Source organism: Phalacrocorax carbo, chromosome 3 (assembly GCF_963921805.1).
Source record: "Phalacrocorax carbo chromosome 3, bPhaCar2.1, whole genome shotgun sequence".
Taxonomy (NCBI): Eukaryota; Metazoa; Chordata; class Aves; order Suliformes; family Phalacrocoracidae; genus Phalacrocorax; species Phalacrocorax carbo.
Genome location: NC_087515.1, coordinates 84,118,322 through 84,136,923, shown reverse-complemented (window position 1 = coordinate 84,136,923; position 18,602 = coordinate 84,118,322). Strand labels below are relative to the sequence as shown.

Here is an 18,602-nt window from a genome sequence, read left to right as displayed (position 1 = left end):
TTTGTTCCATGTGCTTTCATAGGGCTACAGTAAGCTAAATATTAAAAAATACCCCACTTTTCTTTAAAAAAAAAAGCCTACAAATTTGTATCTAAAAACACCCAGGGTAACTTATTTCAAGATAAACAGTGATAAAAATATGCCCAAACTATTCCTCTGAATGCATCATGTTTTGTGTTTTATTTCAGTTTTGTAAAATGAATGCACAAAAGGTCAATGAATGTAGACAATTTATTTTTGTTTTATTTATTCATTATTTTATGTACACTTGGTATTTTTCAACACAGTCAAAGGGAAACAAATTAAGTGCAAAGCAAGATAAATATTATAGGTTGAATACATCTGAACACACTTCCGTCATCTCTGAATTAGCAGACACTGACAACTCAGTGAGGACATTAATTTCAACCTCTTTATACTGGCAGTAAGACAAAAAAACCTGTACAACACAGTACTACAACATTTTATATGACTCAACGTGTCAGAATAAACCAGGCTTCATTTACTAAATAGAAATAATTGGTGTGTAAATATGTAATTAACTTGTGAAGATTAAAAAACCCCCTACCTTTGAGTTAGCTGTATAAGGCATTAGATGATTTCTCCATTACAAAGTCAATCACTTATAAATATAGGCCTAGCATCTCTGTTTTACGCATGTTCAAGTAAACCCTTACCTTATACCACAAAAACATACTGAGTGGTACGAGTCAAAGGTATTTAAAGGAGGAGCAGCCAGGTATCCGTGCCTGAGCTGTGTCTGCACATGCACAGAGACCTTTGGGTTTACACAGAGAGAGAAGATGCAGTAGTCGAATCTGAAGAGAAGTAACACACTAATAACATACCTGCCATTTACGACTGGTCTTTGCTTTGAAATGTAATCAAGTACCTGCATAAATATAATAAAATGCACAAACCTCAGAGTGGGATATTTGAAAACAAATATACAGAAGATGCTAAGGTAAACGCTGCTAGTATACTACGAGGAGCACAAAACAACAGAAGGGGTTAATGCTGAATGTATGACTGCCCGAATGACAGCACAGAGAACAAATCTGGAATCTAATATTGCACGTACAGGCGCAACTCTTGGAATACTGACTATATATCGGACTGCAGTGGTGCAATGTAGTGGATGTTTGAGCTTTGTGGGTCCACGTAGCTTAGTATCAGGAAACTAATGAAAACAACATTCATGAACTACCCCCACTCCTGGTTTTGCTGATGTCCTGGTTTCGGCTGGGATAGAGTTAATTTTCTTTCTGGTAGCTGGTAGAGTGCTGTGTTTATCACTGTGTGATCAACAGTATTCTCATACTAAATCCAAAACACAGCACTGTACCAGCCACAGTGAAGAAAATTAACTCTATCCCAGCCGAAACCAGGACAGCTAACCACTGCCTTCACCATGCTTTAAATATACTCTTATTAGCCTTTCCAACCTAAACCGTCTAACATCTGTTGCTCAAAGGACCTTACTTAGGAATCTTATTGAAGCTGGTTAGGACTTGCATGTTCTCATCTGTTCACAGTAGCATTTTATACTTTAGGGCTTGAACCACCATTATAAGGTGAAAGTAAACAACCTCGGTTTGGACACTTTTGCAACAACAGTACAGAGGTGAACTATCTAAAAGCTAAGGAGCCTTGGAACACAAGCAAGAGTGGCTGTCCTCATTTATGCTAATTTGAATTAAAACATTTGCACAAGCAATGTCCTCCCACCTACAATTTCACTGAAGTTAAATGCCCTCTTCCATCTGCTGGCTTTAATATCTGACTTGGGAGGGTGACAAAAACCAAGAAAACCCCCAAAACCAAAAAAATAACAACCACCAAAAAAAGCAAAAAGCTTTAAACACTCAACTACTAGAAAACAAAAGGTTTTCTAGTTTTAGACATTTTGTAGGGAGTGATCAGATACAGTTCAACCAACAGAACAAAGAAACTGGTGGCTTTTGATGGAAGCAAGAGAGCTAGGGGACTAATAGGGAGCATCCTATTCCAAATCCACACATGCTAGGATTGCACGCGTAGCTCAGGAAACTAGTTTCCAATAGAAGTTTTACGTGGTCAACGTGGTCCCTCAGCTTCTCCAGAGGTCAATTCAAGACCTCAATTTAAGAATGGTCTCCTGCTCTGAATTACCGAGTGGAGGAAGCTGCCTCTCCAGAGTGAAGGGACTCTAGGAGACCAGCTTCCTAACTTTAGTACCTATCCTAGATATTTAAAATTAGATGATACAAATATCCTCCAGGTATAGAAAATGTGCTTAGAGGCAATTATCCCTTTTGTCCTTCTCGATATTAAAAAAACAGGCATAACTTGCTTCTGGAGCTTATTGGCATAGCATGCACAGCAGAGCTATTTACAGATGGAGTCTGGAACTGCTCCCTCTATTGCTGCTCTTCCACCTTTTATAGAAATTAGTCCCTTTAAAAGTTAACACAGTAGGAGTTTGTTGTAACCCTAGTCGGACTCCTACTGTTGCAGCAGAAAAGGGAACATACTATTAATTCATCAACACAGTACAAGTATTTTGTTGCTGGTTATTTGGGGGGTGTGTGTGGTGTGTTTGCAGAGAGACACCTATTATTTTAAATCCATGTGCTGGGTTCAGGCATTTATATTTGGAGGCCTGAAGATGCCATTCCTTCTCATCTGCACATCGGAATAAATGTGAGCAGATTTCCCCAGGCACTTCACAAACCTCACTTGCAGGGATCAGGCCAGTCTCGACACACCCCGACTCCAATATCTGCCTGGTAAGGAGATGAATGCAAAACGCCACAAGATGCTCAAGCGCTGCAGTGGCTTTATGCTCACTAGGAAGAACTAGAACGAGACCATCACATTGATTTTGCCAAGGTGGCTCAAGGGACAGCTGGTAATTAGGACTTGTCTGTATATGAAATTTAAATCAGAAAGTGCAAACACACCGCTTCCTGGTTATTTTAATTCACTTCCAGAAACTCTTCCAAAGTAATCCTGAGCATAGACTAGCCATTAGTTTCCAAGTCACAACCAGTTATTTTTAATTTGCCTCTATTAGTTTCAGAAGACTGTATACGTGCAGAAACCTGTGGCACTGCCCTGAAGAAAATAAATCTAAAGAGACCAAAGTCTGATAGAGAGAACCCATCTCCTGGTGGTGGGCAGAGGACTGCACTACCCAACAGCTCTTGACAATGGTGTAATGGTAAATAAATGCACAAAATGATGGTAATTCACAATTATACACTATCACCCTAAAATGCTCAGACAGCTCAGTGTTTCATACACCTAGTCCTTTTTTTCATTTGAGTTCAAATTTTTGTGTTTTGACAATAAGAACAGCTAACCACTATACTCAGTTTCCAACAGAGCAGGCAGAAACAACAGGCACCTAAGCCATGGTAATCCCAATTTATTAGAAGATCTATGTAAACTAATACTAAAAAATATGCAAACTAAACTGTCCCTAATGTACTATAGACAACTCCATTTCTAAACAGAAACTATTGCCAGTACGCAAGAACAGAGATATTTACCTTAGTTCTTGGTCTAACACTCAGACTTCAGAGTGACAATAATACGCCTGTAAACTGGTCGTGTGTGTCGTACATTGCAAAACTGTATGTCAAATACAGTACCAAAATTTTATTTTAATAAGTTACACTTCGATTTCCCTACTAACCTAAACCAAGAAAAATTACTTCCCTTAAAAAAAAAACAACAAAAACAGAAACAAACAAATGAGTAAGAATCCTGTGACTGTTCTCGACATTGTAATTTCCTTCAGACAGGTATTATTTCTTTTTCCCCACCCAACCATCTTCAGCAATCAGTACACTGTGACAAACAGAACAACCAAATGGCAAGTCTCAGATCACAGAAGCACAGCGAGGTTGAGGTTGAAAGGGACCCCTGGAGGTCATCTGGTCCAGCCCCTCGCTCAAGCAGGGCCACCTCAATCTGGTTACCCAGGACCACATCCAGACAGCTTTTGAGTATCTCCAAGAATGGAGACTCCACAGACTCTCTTGGTCACCCTCACCATAAAAAACTGCCTTCTTGTGTTCAGTCTCCTGTGATTCAGTTTGTGCCCACTGCCTCTCGTCCTGTCCGTGGGCATCACTAAGAGGAGGCAGTCAGATTCTTCTTCATTCCCCACCTCCGTCAGGCATTCCTATACATTGATATGATTTCCCCTGAGTCTTGTCTTATCCAGAGCCTTTTTACCATTTTTACCCCAAAACTGCAGTTGATTTGTCCTCAGAAAATGACCAACTGCAAAAATCCTCAGCAATTAAGTCTTACAAACGTCTGTGCGCGCATGCACAAAATCATTTAACAAAAAATGCAGCTGGGCAGCAGTAGGTGAAGAAAAAGTATTTTTACGTAGCTCTTAAAAATGAAACAGAGACATGAGGAATCACTGCACAAGCATGTGTATAGAAGGTCAGTGTTAAGAGCATCTAAATGCTAAACCTTGACTTAGAAGTATGAGCATGCGAAATTAAATGGGAAACTAAATTTCTGGGAAATATAACAGCTGATCTAGAACAATGCACTTACTTTCTTCACGTCTATAAATAGCTCTGGCTACCCTTTCATGAGTTCCCAGATAAATCTGGATAAGACTCCTTTGTTTCTTTTCTCAACTTTCTTGACATTTGCATTTCTTCAGTGTCCAAGGAAAAAGAGAGAGCTTTCAAATAGTTGAGGGTTTTTTATTTGTTTGCTTTTAGAAAAGGGGAACAAAACATGCAAGAGAAAAACTTCATTCCTCACAAAGGATCCTCTTCAATTTAGGATGTCTGTCCTAACTGGGCTATTTATCATTCTTAAACGAAAACAAGACAGGGAGAAACTAGAGCTACTCAAACTAAAATAACAGTACTTAGTCCATTAGCTAAAAAGGAAAATCCCACCAAAGTCCGCTATTACTGAGGCTGAATCTTCTTAAAAAGAGCCACCTCTTGCCGAGGCCCTTCTTTGAAGATCACAAGGATCTGTAACGCACAAGACTCATGCCCCAGCCCCTCCTCACGTCAGTTCTCACAACCTGTCCCATGCCTGGTAATATTTAATAAACAGCCCTTTCTTGGGCTAATGAACATGTAAATCAGTGTATTAAGTCACCCCCATACTCCATGTAATAAAATGCTACATTTCATCTAGTTTTTGTAAATTTAGTAGTCCTGCAGGTGTGATGTGGGAAACATATCCCATAAGATGCAGTAAGTACACACAGTAAGAACCAGGACTAAACACACATTTCTTGCAAATGCACAGTGGGTAACATTTCTGATGACAAGAGAGCAGTGGAACTAGTCAGAGTCTTGATTATAGGTATATGAAAGATTATCAAAATATCTGCAATACATTAATTACATATTCCCATTAATTTCATGCATTTACAGAACTATACACACATAGCTAGTTAGGTACATGAGATTTTAAAACAGGGAAAGGGGATGCATTTCCACCAAAAAAAACCCCAACATCCCAGACATACCACAGGCATTCATTGGCAAGGGACTCCGGGGCATAAGCAGAACCTGGCATTTAAAACACCAGTTTTTCAAGTTGTCAGCATCTCTTTAATTTGCTTCTTTCTGGAAGGATTTTAGAGGATTTTGAGGTTTGTGGATGGATGTTCCAGTCTTGTTTTTTGCTATTCCAAGACAGGCAGTACAACGCTGTATAGCATGAAGCTCAGTTTAGTATTCTAAAGCAAAGTATCTAACCTGAGCTAAATCACAGCTTCCAGTCCTCGGAAAATTATTCATTTTACTTTCCTTAAATATCTATCTTAGGAGGAGATTAATAGGTCTCTAGAGGTCCCCAGATTCCTGCCTTAAATGAGGTGTCTAACTTTCAGAGTGCTAACATTCAGTGAGATGAATTCTACTCACTGTGTACTGTGATTACTGGACATCTTGTATCTGGAAAAGTTGGCATGAGAGCCCCAGGGAAAGAATCAGTCTTTTTTTTTTTTTTGTCTGAAATTTGGGCCTCCGAATACATGGGGATTATAAGGTCCAAACTCCTATGCAGAACTGTTCTTCCATATAAGTACTTTAGTGAGCAGGACTTAATCAACTGCGTAATTTAAACAACAGAAACACCATCCATTTCCATAGAGCTATCTAGCCAGACAGCTCAGGGTTATGAATACAAGTACACTCTTGAATTGAAGCCTTCAAGAGTTGGGAAGATGCTTTAAATGGTAAAATTATCATATTAATATTTAAAATTACCAAAAGAATGACATACCTACCCACACACCATCCCACAACAATTTCGTACAGATAGTATGGAAGCACCCCTTTAGTTTAAAAACAGGAGCACTCCAGAGCAAGCCTTTTTTTTGGTCATGTTAGCAGTATTTTTTTTTAACATCTGTTGCCAAAGCACATCTTTTGCAATGCTTCAGAAAGACAGACAAGATTAAAAAAAATGGAATATCCTTAAAAGCAGAATTCAGATAACATGACTGAGGGACGGTCCAGTGTTGGAGATGACAACCCAATTCCAGAATAATTCAATTCCTTTGACTGAGGAACTAACATTATTAATTTTGGACTAAATGAAACTAGAACAATTTCCCTCTATATGACTGCTTCACAAGGAGACAGTCCACAGTAGTTATCGGACTTCGCGTTCACGCTCTACCATACCCTGTAACACCTTTCACGTGTAGACAAACCAAAAGGCACTTCGGCAAAGCAACACAGGAAATCCAGCACACCTCCTGCCCATGGTTTTCCTGCTGCACGAGTGGAGAGGGACTCAGTCTCCAGGGACAGTAAAACAACAGTTGAAAACAGAACTGCTATGAAACACCTTTTGCTATTACATTCACTTCACAAATTTCTACATGAAAAACTTTGAGATTTATACATATATGTATAGGTATTACACACAAAGAATTTTCATATATACACACAAACGTGTGTATATATATAATCTTTACATATAGATGTATAAATAGATATACACACACAACTTTAAAATAACAGAACTAAGAAGACAGTGATCTATTCTTGCTTCTTTGCGATGTATAAGGAAGGTCTGAAAGCATGTTGTTTTCTTTATCCTGGAAATATGAGAAATATCAAGTCTGGTCTATCCCCTCTTTGCTGGAAGACTTCTTGGAGGTATAAAGCCATAGCTAAAAGAGCTTCTTACCCACTGACTGAAGGTTAAAGTCTACAACTACAGATGGAAGTCTTTCCCAATTATTTCTCAGCTATTTGAATTATGTGTTAGCAACTGCTAAATTTTAAACAGTCCAAATAAAAAGTAGACTTCAATTTCTCTTTCAAGTGACAACAGAGAATTCCTGGCCAAACCAATTTCAAACTGAAGGCACAACATAAGAAGTCCTTTAGTAAGAACAAAACATCAATTTAAACCTCCTTTATACTACCTAAAAAGCAATGGAGAATGAAATCCTTTACACATACATGATTACAAAAACACTTATTTGATTCACTAATGCTGTAGAAATGAAACCATATTATTTACCAAGTTTACTGGTTTGAAGGCACAATGGCTATCACTTCATCCACATCCCATTCTATTTACAGTGAAAAACAATGGAGGTTCTCTAAGAAAAAAGGATATAAACACAGATGCACCCTGAGAAGTGAAATTTCACAACAAAAACATTTGTTCTGAAATACTGTTCTTTGTAAACTCCCATTATCTGAACCTGTGTTCTCCTACAACTAGGACAATAATGTTTAATAATCAATTACAATGAAAAATATTACTTGTAGATTAAAAAAAACATGAAAAGTTCCCAGAAAAATAAATCAACCTAAACCTGATTGAAAGAAATGAGGTCTCACACAGATTCACACCCAAGCTGACACCTGTCAGTGGGGAAGGAAAAAAAAGGTAAATCAATCTCAATATCTCTGACAATGTCCAGTTTTCTGGAAATAAAAATAATGGAATGGCATAATCTAGTTGGAAATCCCATAGTGCCATCTGTGTGGAAGAAAAAAATAAAAAAGCCAACTGCACATGCCCTTCTTTGGATCTGGAATTCCCCAAAGATTCTGTAAAATTTAAAAATCTGAAGGAAAAGGTCTTTTTATAAAATCAGATAAATGTTCTGTAGCTGTTTCATGACACGGTTTATGAAGTATTGGCACCAGCACAAAGAGTTCAAAGCGTTCTTTCAGGAGTCGTAAAGATCGTCACATCTTTAATGATTTGTAGCAGTCCTCTAGTAGCGGTTGGTTATTTACTGCATAAACTGAAGTATTCTTTGCCAGTAATCTTCGGTGCAATAATGTACTTCTGCCAGACATATTTTCCTTCTTATTCCAGAAGGTAGTAAGTGCCATCAATACAAGGATAGTGGAGCCAATATCACATGACAGGCTATATTTCATGGTCCATTTTCGTCAACATGGCTACAAAGGTAAAATTCTGAACTCAAGCTGTACATAGCAACATTAGCAGTGGTATTCATGGAAAAAAAAGATAAAAACTTCATCCAAGGAAGTGCAAAAGGAGGAAACCTCTAGAATTTGTCCATCGACACCATTTTCCTTCTCCAGAGGCTAAACAGTGTTAAAGAGAGAGAGTGCAATAGTACATTGAGCAATCACCTCTTGGAAAAAAAAAAAAAACAAACAAAAAACCCCAAACCAAAACAAATCCAATACTAAGATTTGGTGATTATTAAATTACCAAATTGTATTGCCCTTGTTTCAAACTCACTATATTTTCATTGCTGTTTTACTGAACAAAATGTGTTTTTACACTTGACAGTAGATTTGATGCCAGTGTAAGGGACAGTGGCTGATGCATTATTCTAAGTTCTGTTTTGTATGGGACTTTGCATGATAACCAGATGTATCACAAATCAAGTCTTGACCATGGACAGAAATTTGAAAAGAAAATTGCTCTGGAGTTTTCTACACATTACCAGTTACAACACTAAGTACCTGGCTCAAACTTTCTATCCAATACCAAGAAGCAGCTGGCAATTTTCTCTTTCGTTTCTGCTCTAAGTTGAGGTGGAAGATTCTTGCATTTATCTGTTGTGCCGCTTAGGCTGGACTGTAAAACATCACTACATCTAATTCAGGTGCAGGAAGGGAGAAAAAAGTGTCAGATATGATTTGCTACCAAAACAGTGAAGACAAAATGTCTTTTCAATCCATTCTTATACAAGCATTAACAGGTTTTCAAAACAACTCATTACAGGCCAGATCATAACATCTTATGCTACAGGCCACACTAGAATGCTGCAGTATGTGTGTATGTATATACAAATACATCTATATACATTTTTATATATACACACACACACACAAACATACACATAAAAAGGAAGCACCCATCTTTCTTACTGCTAAATACTGAACTTCTGCTTTCACCTATTAACACAGGATATTAACATAGTTTGTGTGTAACACCCTCTGAAGGGACATTTAAGAAGACATTATTTTCTTCTCATCAAAGTCACACATATGGCTGGTATTTAAAAACATGCAGTGCCACCAATTAACACAGTAAAACAATTCTTACGTACAATATCAACTCTTTAAGAAATGCATAATATATTTAAATATATTTTACCCATTTGTGTAGATACTTTCCACTATTTTGTAGGGGATTTATATTCTTCTTAAAAAAGTCTGCACAAATTCACAGGAAACAACTCTGTCAAATGAATTCCACAGCAGCATATGTGGTGAGTCACTGGGTGAAACTCTTTTTTATGAACACATTAGGAAAGTTGGCATTCAGTTCTAGGACAACTCTATTATCAATCTGTGAACAGAAGGACACATCGAGTAAAGAAAGATCTTTACAAGACTCCAGCAATTTTCTTAAAGATGCAGGGCTTACCATCCTCGTCCCTGTTCAAAAACAAAAAGAAACAAACTGTAAGGTTATAGAGAACAGTCTTTTTTTTTTTTTTAAAGCTGTTAGTACCGTGTCATGAAAAAAATGCTAATATAACACGATTTTTATTTAGATTATTTCAATGAGATTTAAAATCAAAAGCTGCTTAGGGGTAAAATGCAGAGTTTTTGCCTTTAAGAAGCCCATTGTACTCTCCTAACCCAATTGTTTAAGTGACTCCATCATTTTCTACTGGGAGGCAACTTTACAACTTCAAGGGGAATTTCTCACTACAGAAGCTGACCCTGAGTACCCACAGCTACAAGACCTCCCAGTGACCAGATGATGGGCTTTGGCAACAAGCAACACAGTAGGCTACACTCATGCTCTCATGGCTCTCCTGCTGACTGCAATGACTGGCACAGCACATGAGCTATTATGGGCTACTCCAATTCCAAACAAATCAGCAAGGCTTCTAGATACCATACTCTAGAGCATGGGCATTATGCACATGCAGGGGCAGCTGTTCAAGAGGCTACCAATCATATATATATATATATATATATATACACACACACACTAACTGTAATAGAAAACATATTATTTACCCTGCTGAAAACATGACCGCTGTGACTGAACTCCTAAGTGTCACACAGGCTCAGGTCAAGCATTGGATTGAGTCAGGAATCAAATAAACAGGTGTTTGTAAGCATGCATCCACACACCCATTATAGCTTTTGGAAATCTGGTCAGTACAGACAACGGTGCTCAGCGCGCGATTCAGCTGACTGGGCACTGAGGCATGATTCAGTTGCCGGAAGCGCCTAGTGCCCCTTCGGCTTCCTTACACCAGTGTAGGACATCTGCAGAGCTGGCAGACAGGACACTGACCCACAGGAGGTGATCCACACCTGACTGGAATGTCTGGAAGCCAGGCAGGTTACTCTGGGCAAGTGAACAAAGCCTGGATGTCTACAGTGGGCTAAATTGCTCATCCAGCTTTCCCGGCTCTTAAAACAGTTTATACATCCAACATGACTGCAGACACCTGCTGGTAGACACTTCAACTTAGACAGCTCTGTCTGGAGTTGAACTGCACCCCAAAAAGTAATCTAGTCCAGAACCTTGTCTATGGCCAGGGCCAATAATGCTTACAAAAAAAAAAAAAAAAAGGGCAGATTTTTAAAGCAGGTTTTCACTGGTGGATCTTCTCAACTGCCAAAACTTACCAGTTTAGGGATTTCTGAAGACACCTGTCATGAATATTACTACTTTTCTGAACTTCTTTATACTTATGACCCCTTGACATGAGTTCTACAGTTTAACTACATAATGTTAAAAAAAAAAACAAAACAAACAACAAAACACAGCCTTAAACCCACTGCCTATTAATTGCAATAGTTAGGGGGCAATGAATCATAAAGAAGATGTGGGAGATCATTGCCAATTCACTCTTTCTACCTCGTTCATAATCCTATCTACGGACATCTCTTCTGTTCCCTCAAGACTGTCTGTTTTCCAGACTTTTGTGTCTCAGATGACCCCTGTTGTCTTGTTTCTGCACTAATTTAGTACTTTTGAAATTGGATGACCAGAACTATACACTGAACTGAGCACAAAGTCAGTAACTATAATGAGATCTTATGGTGTTTCTCCACTTCCTAAGAAATCCTAACTTTCTGTTTGTCTGTTAGAATGATGCTGAGCAACGAGCTGATGTTTTAAAGAAACTGTCTACAGGATCACTCTCCTACAAAACAGTAACTAATGTAAAGCCACCCCCCATATGCTTAGTTAATGTTATTTTGCCTCATGTGATTACTTGGCACTTGATAGAAGTTTTCCTCCTGCTTTATCATCTGTTTACTAAGTCTTGTAAGATCATTCTGCAGTTTTTCAGCATCAAGTTCTTCAGCTTAAGGTTTTTCTACCCTCAATATCTGTGCTTTACCCTCTGGTACAGCATTATTCACCCCTTCGACTGGAGTACTTATAAACAGATCAGTAGAGACCCATGGTTGATCACAGTAGTAACATAACTTCACTGTAGAAAGAGATGATATATTCCTTTCCTCTGCTGTCTCTGAAACACTCATTACAATCCAGGAGAAGACAGCTAAGTCAGAAATGCAGAATAATGTTGGCTAAAGCTTTCAAAAATGCAATCCCCTATGGACTGGATCAGTGCCCACCTCCACCAAGAACTCCAAGGAATTCTAAAAGATTGGAGAGGTGTAACTATCCTCACGGGGACCCAGCTCTCCTTCAAAATACCATAATGGCCTTCATGTCTACTGACTGACTGACTTGCTTATGGTTGCAACTGGTTTACACACAGCAATAGACAATTTTACTGTTTTACAGCTTCTAATGTGCACCCTTTACAGAAGATTTTGCCATGTTTGTAACTCTTCCCTCCCTAGTGCTGAGGCTGATTTAAGTGACAAATCACACACCAGAAATAAGATTTCCACAGTCCTGTATCTGAGCTCATTTAGAACTGCTGCAAAAATACCATTTAGCCCTAATAATTTATTATTGTTCAATGTATTGATTTATTCAAAAGCTTTCTGTATTGGCATTCCAATTTGAGGCAGCTTTCCAGGCTAATCTCCTGGAAAGAATAGCTCTGAGGTAGCAGCCTGCTTCATCCCCCCTTGCCATGAACATTGATGGACAGACCACAGTTCTCCTGCACTGGTCTTCTCATATCTGAGCAATCCTTTAATTCTGCAGCTGCCTACCAACCTCAGTAACTCTCCTGTAAACTTCTTCTAACAAATCCGAAACACAATTTTAGCATTTACCTTTATAGCCAATGGTTCCTTAACATCTCATTCTGCCTTGCTGTGATTTTGTTTCACTTTCTAGAGTTCATTTTCCTATCTTTCTTCTATGAACAGGATTCATTTCCAGCAAGATGCCTCTGTTTTCAGTAGTCTCCTGTATTCTTCTTTGTAAGCAAGTGGGTACCCGAGTGTGGTCTTTGCTTCTTCTATGGTAGGCTCTCAGATTAGTTACATTGAGGCATCATTTAACATCACCTGAAAACAGTCTTTGCTATCATGCCCCCCAGTTTTACCTCATCCACGCAAAGGTAATCAAACCTTGTAATTATTATTGTGATTTTTAACTCCCTTATCATATGATCACTGTCACCGCAATCATCTAGTGGTGGATGTAACAGTCCCTGTAGCCATACACAGAAATTCCATAATATGCTTTACTTTACTTGACCATATTTTTGCCATAGTACCACTGTCTCACCAGCAGGATCTGCTCTACCATTCCAACCGAAACTCCAGAAATGCCACATTATGCTACTCATCTTTTTTCCACCAAGCCTTAAAATTGCTACTGCACCAGCACCTTCATTTAAAACCAGTCTCGTTTTACACATCACAGCTTTTAAGCTTCAAGATCCAAATATATGTTTCTACAAAAATGCTAGATCTAGATGCCTAGCCACACATTTTTTTTGTGTAGGATGTTCTTCATTCCTTCCTACCTGAACTTCGACAGTTCTCCTACCATTTCATCTAAAACTAAGATTTTTTTAATGGATTCGTAACTAAATAGGCCATCCTAAATTACATGATTTACCGCACCTGTTTCTTTTTACCTCCTCAGACAAATAATTTTATGTTAATAAATATCTTTTTCTAAAAGCTAAAAAAGCCAGTAATCTAGTTGGGGTTTGGTTATTCACACCAGGAGATAAGCAAACATCATCCACAACCTTACTTTTATTTACACAATGTACAATTAGTCATATATCTTAAAAGCACATTCAAAAGCATTTCGGAAGTGTAAAACAGCACATTTGCCTTTGGAAGACTGACAGCATATCCTGCTAATTACGTATATAGTGCATTTTTCTAGAGTTTGGAGACTTTGTTACTAAAACTTTTCCTACGTGGACTAATGGGCCATTTCTCAGAATACATACATAACCAGTATATTAAAATACACTATTTAATTTTGTTGTTCAGTTTATTCCCTGAAAAAATTCTCTGGTATCACATTTGTAAACAGCATTTCTGAGTAATTATTTCTTTGCTAGAACAATTATTTTTATTAGCTGTAAATTATTTCATTTAAATCTATCATACATCCAAGTTTTCAAATTCTAGAGCTGTTCAGGAGACCTGCGTAAGATGGCTATAAATATTGCCAGTGCCCCAATTTCTAGGGCAGGAGATACTACTACACACCGAATAATATTTAAGAATAGAGACCCTGAAAATAACTAGCACAATTCCCTAAAGTGTTTTTACTTTTCCTTTCCTCCCCTAGACCAGCCAGACTAGCCTTTTATTCTTTACAATGTATTCAATCTATTGCACACAACTGAAATTCTAAATTTTAACATGCTACACATTTTCATGTTTGAATTGACTAACTACATGTTGATGCTCTCAAGATAAAGCTGAAAACTCTGACAGCTGCCAAGGGGGCCGTTGGGTTTTCTGTTGCTCAGGAAGGTGTGGGAGGTGTTGGTATGTAGATAGGAATACATGAATTTTGCAGTAACAAGGCTGTCTACTTTTCATTACTCTTTGTGCAGGACAGAGGCAGTCAGGACTTCTGGGGAGCGAGGTTAAGATGACTTATTCTTCGTCCTTGACAGCAGCTGGTAGCCCCACAGCAACACAACTAAGCAGCTGATACGACATGCAAGAAAAGCTTTTGGCATTGCCAATTCAGGTTGCCATCTGACTCGTCATATTGCTCAACACTGATCAGTTTGAACGCTAGTTTTTAACTACAGATCTAGAGGTTTCCACCTAACTTCTGATTGCACTGGATGATGTACTCCATCACTACAAAACCGTCAGATGATCACAGCTGGATCATTCTACTGCAAGGTGGAAATCCACCATGTCAGTCAGTGGAAAGGATGTGGGCAGAGAAGAAAATGATATTTGTAAGCAGGCAGCTCAGTATGTGACGGGTAAAAGAAAGCTCAGAACTCAAACTTCAAGAAGCACACCCTCATGTACTCAGTGATACACTTACATCATGCTTCCTCTTCCAAACTGTATTATGATAGAGCAGATATGGATCTAACTCATGATTTATTTTTTAACAGAAATTTACTTTCTGAAGTATGTTTTACACCCCATAAACACAGCCACCCATCAAACAATGCTTTACTTGGGCCAATAATTTTATAGAGCCCTTGAAAACTGGCTATTTTCATTTTCTACGGAGTCTTCTGATTCTGTAACAAGGGTACTACCAAACAATAATGGAGAGACTAAGGAAAGGACAGACAGGTAGCAAGCTGCAGGACCTACCACCTGAAAACAGCATCCAGGGTATACATAACATCTATTTTGTAACACTTAAATGAATGACACACAGTTCAACAAGATTTCCTTCAGAGGTTTAGACTCCTCCAGTCCTGAGGCAATTGTGGTGATAAACAATCTATAACTGAAACAAGTTTCCCCTGACAAGTTCCTAAGTTCTTTCAACTGCAGAGAGAAACCAGTATAGTATTGTCAATGCTGGTGACTGCAGTGCAAGGTAAGACATTCTGATCCCTACTTAGGTAAGTGCCTGTATATATCAAAAAACCTCAAGCTTTTACACAGCTTTGTTGAAGCGAAAGAAGTTCCCTTACAGCATGCACTGCTAACCTAGCAGCAATACTTCTACACCCTTCACAATGCATGTACAAGCCAGACATTTCTGTACTTGGGAGATGACAAAGGATATAATGAGAATACCCCTCCTTCATTCACATCATAGAGAAGACCCACTGTTCAAGGTTATTCTTGCAAAGCTGAGAACTGACCTCAGGCCTCTAACAGCTTCAGACCTGTTGCCAGACTTCTTCAAAAGGACAAAAACATATTAAGCATTTATATAGCTTATAGTAACAGGATAGCCCTACATCTGCCACCAAAAGTTAAAGCACATACAGAGATACAGAGATTTATGACTTTCCTGGTACTCCTGCACTGTGAGAGACTAGCTCTTTAGTTCAGACAACAGCAACTTCGGTACTTACATGGGAACGCCTGGCAACTCCACCTCCAGATGACCCGATGTGGTTCTACCTGACAACTCTTTCTTTTAACCACAGACTGTAATGGTTCCCATAGTCAAAGAAATGAACACAGTTTCCTTGCTGTTGCCAAAAAAGCTGGGTAGCTCCTTCACGTATATCATGTCACCTTGTACTGACTCGTTTACAGCAGAAGACAACCTTCCCCCCCACCCATTAAGTATTCCTCTGAAGGAAGAAAGCAAGATCTAGGAGGTTGATATTAAGGTTTTTGGTAACATCTGGCAGGTAATTCAACTGGATATCCTCTGGAGAGCATCTACCTGAACCAAACATGCAATCTCACTGGGAAAGGTTGGGTACAAATCCACGTGACTCAGGAATGCTGGTAAGCACCCAGGGAACAGAACAAATTCCTTTTCCATGTTCACACATTATTTTTCCACAAAAACATTGATAAGATGTTAAACTGAATTCAAATGTGAATTCAAACACTAAAGGAGAAGTGTGGCAACAAACCTTCACTGCCAGCAGAGAGGCAGCAGAAGTAGCAGACTATCCATAGGCTTAACACAGCCAAACTATTCATTGGACAGCCTCTGGTGTAGTGAAAAGGTCAGAGCACTTTGTGGGCAGACACAATGCCACTGTAACAGAAATGCATGGAAGTGGGTGGTGAGGAGAACATGTGTGTTTATGAAAGACTTCATTCACTATGCTGTTTCAAAATTTTTCATGTCTGAATAGACAAATGTGCCCTTGATAATCTAGCTACAAAACAGACTTCCTTAGGGACATGCAGAACACAACACCTCCTGTGGACATATACATCAAGCGTCTAAAATTTTTACTAGGTGGAGATCAGTTTTTATCTCTTCATCCTCCTTTCCCATGTTGGTGAGAAAGCAACTTTCTCAGTAAGAGATGAGTAAAACCATATTTCATGGTAGAATAGTGTACTAGCTATACTGGAGTGACAGCCTGACACTAAACGATACTTTTTTTTGTAATGGGAAACGCTGAGAGCCTTAAACTTGCTTGGAATATTATTCAAGTTGAGGGCTCTCAGTTCTTTCCAGCGTCTCTCAACCTAAACAGAAGATTTTAATTAAAATTATTAAAATATTAAAAATATGCAGTGCTGCTACTTTCTTCCCTTCAATTTAAATCTTCCTCTTCCAACTGACCCTGTGAAAACAAGTCAGTAAAAGCATGAAATTTCTCTCACCTTGATATCACAAATATCACTGCTGTTCTACGCTATTTTAAAAAGAAAAGCTCATATTTCACCATAAAAAGAATAAATTCAGTATCATGAAAACCTGCATTTTCAAAGTCCTTACTCAAGAGTCCAAAGTATATTTACTTGAGATTTCTAATTGAGATTTCTAAAAATAATTTTAGCTACAGAAGCTGCAGAAGATTAGAAATTTAAGATTTGCTATGCTTTTTGCCCCATGTCACTTCCTTCCCACCTTAGTAGAAAGTCCATTTTAAGCTTTGCTGTTAATTACCTTTTCCACTTTCATGAGTCAAATTCACTTCCTGGTAAAAGTTACAAAGAAACTCAATATTATTTGGTGTATCTGTATTGCACAAAAGCAGAAATCTGTTTATTGATCCCAGACTCACACTATAAATATACTTTGTCACACTTCACAGAAATAAAACAACAAACAAAGGCAGAAAGGAGAAGGAATTGGATCTTCTGAAAGTCAAAAGAAAGATTTCAGTTAAAAAAAAAAAGGTCATGAAACGAAAAGTTATTGGAAAAATCTGACACTAAATCTCAGTTTAAGCAATTCATACTAAGCAGTCAAGTTACATGGTTGGCATAAATCCACTGGATTCTAAGCTAGAAACTCACTGCAGTGAGTAAACCTTCCCTCTGTTTTTTTCATATGCTAAACCTTAATTTTAAGAAATATTTATTTAAAAATATGTCTAGAAATAGTTTTGTCTTAAGGACTCCTTTTTAACTGCAAAGCTTTTGAGACACAGTACGAAATATACCAGTAGTTCTACATTTTCTTACCCAATATATCCAGCTGCCGTAAGTGCGTACAGTTAGCAGCAAGCTCCTCAATGTCTGTGTCACACACAGACCTGTTGGCCGTAAGAAAGAGCTTTTGCAAGTTCGGGAGTTTACGTGCAAGGTTCGTGAAACAGCCTGTACTGCTCTGTAATGTAGGGCACCAGCCAAGATCGAGTTCTTCCAAAAGCTGGCAGCCTGAAGCCAATTCTGCTATTCCGCTTTCAGTTATGTTTTTACATCTCCACAAATCCAGACTGCGAAGTTTTTTGCATTTTGCTCCCATCATGCTTGCTATAAGATCATAGTCTTCAATCTGCAAGGAAAGCAAACACTTTGTCATGTATACCATCTTTCCAGACATACATAGGTGTTTCAAGATTTGCTTGCTAACACACCTACAGATCTGTCTTGAGCATTTGTCATTTCTAAAGAGCTCTGAAAATTATTCATTGTAGAGTACCGTCAGGTCTACTTTTACAAAAAAAAAACCCCAAAACGCAAAATAAAATAAATTTCCCGTCAACCTCCAGACATAGGTGTTTTTCAGGTCGCTTAATTCTAAAGATGAGTGAAAATGCAGTGAAAAGCTCATTTTCTTTGAAAACCCCCTTCCTTTTATTGCACAGTTGTTTTTCCTTCAAAAGATGATTAAACCTGTTTTTATTACCATAGGCACTGCCACCATAAGCA

General features: G+C 38.4%; 1 protein-coding gene across 7 annotated transcripts in view; it reads right to left on the bottom strand.

Moving 5' to 3' along the window:
• Positions 1-221: 221 nt before the first annotated feature.
• The window catches only part of FBXL4 (F-box and leucine rich repeat protein 4), a 70,594-nt gene continuing 52,213 nt past the window's right edge, over positions 222-18,602 (bottom strand). For 4 of the 7 annotated variants that reach the window (XM_064447578.1, XM_064447581.1, XM_064447579.1 and 1 more), the window contains 2 exons: positions 17,913-18,225; positions 222-9,875 (listed from right to left, as the gene is read on the bottom strand). In XM_064447578.1, coding sequence (XP_064303648.1) covers positions 9,712-9,875; positions 17,913-18,225 — 477 coding nt within the window. In that variant the 3' untranslated portion in view covers positions 222-9,711. The remainder of the gene's footprint in view (positions 9,876-17,912; positions 18,226-18,602) is intronic. The other 3 variants (XR_010372258.1, XR_010372257.1, XR_010372259.1) reach the window with 3 other exon arrangements.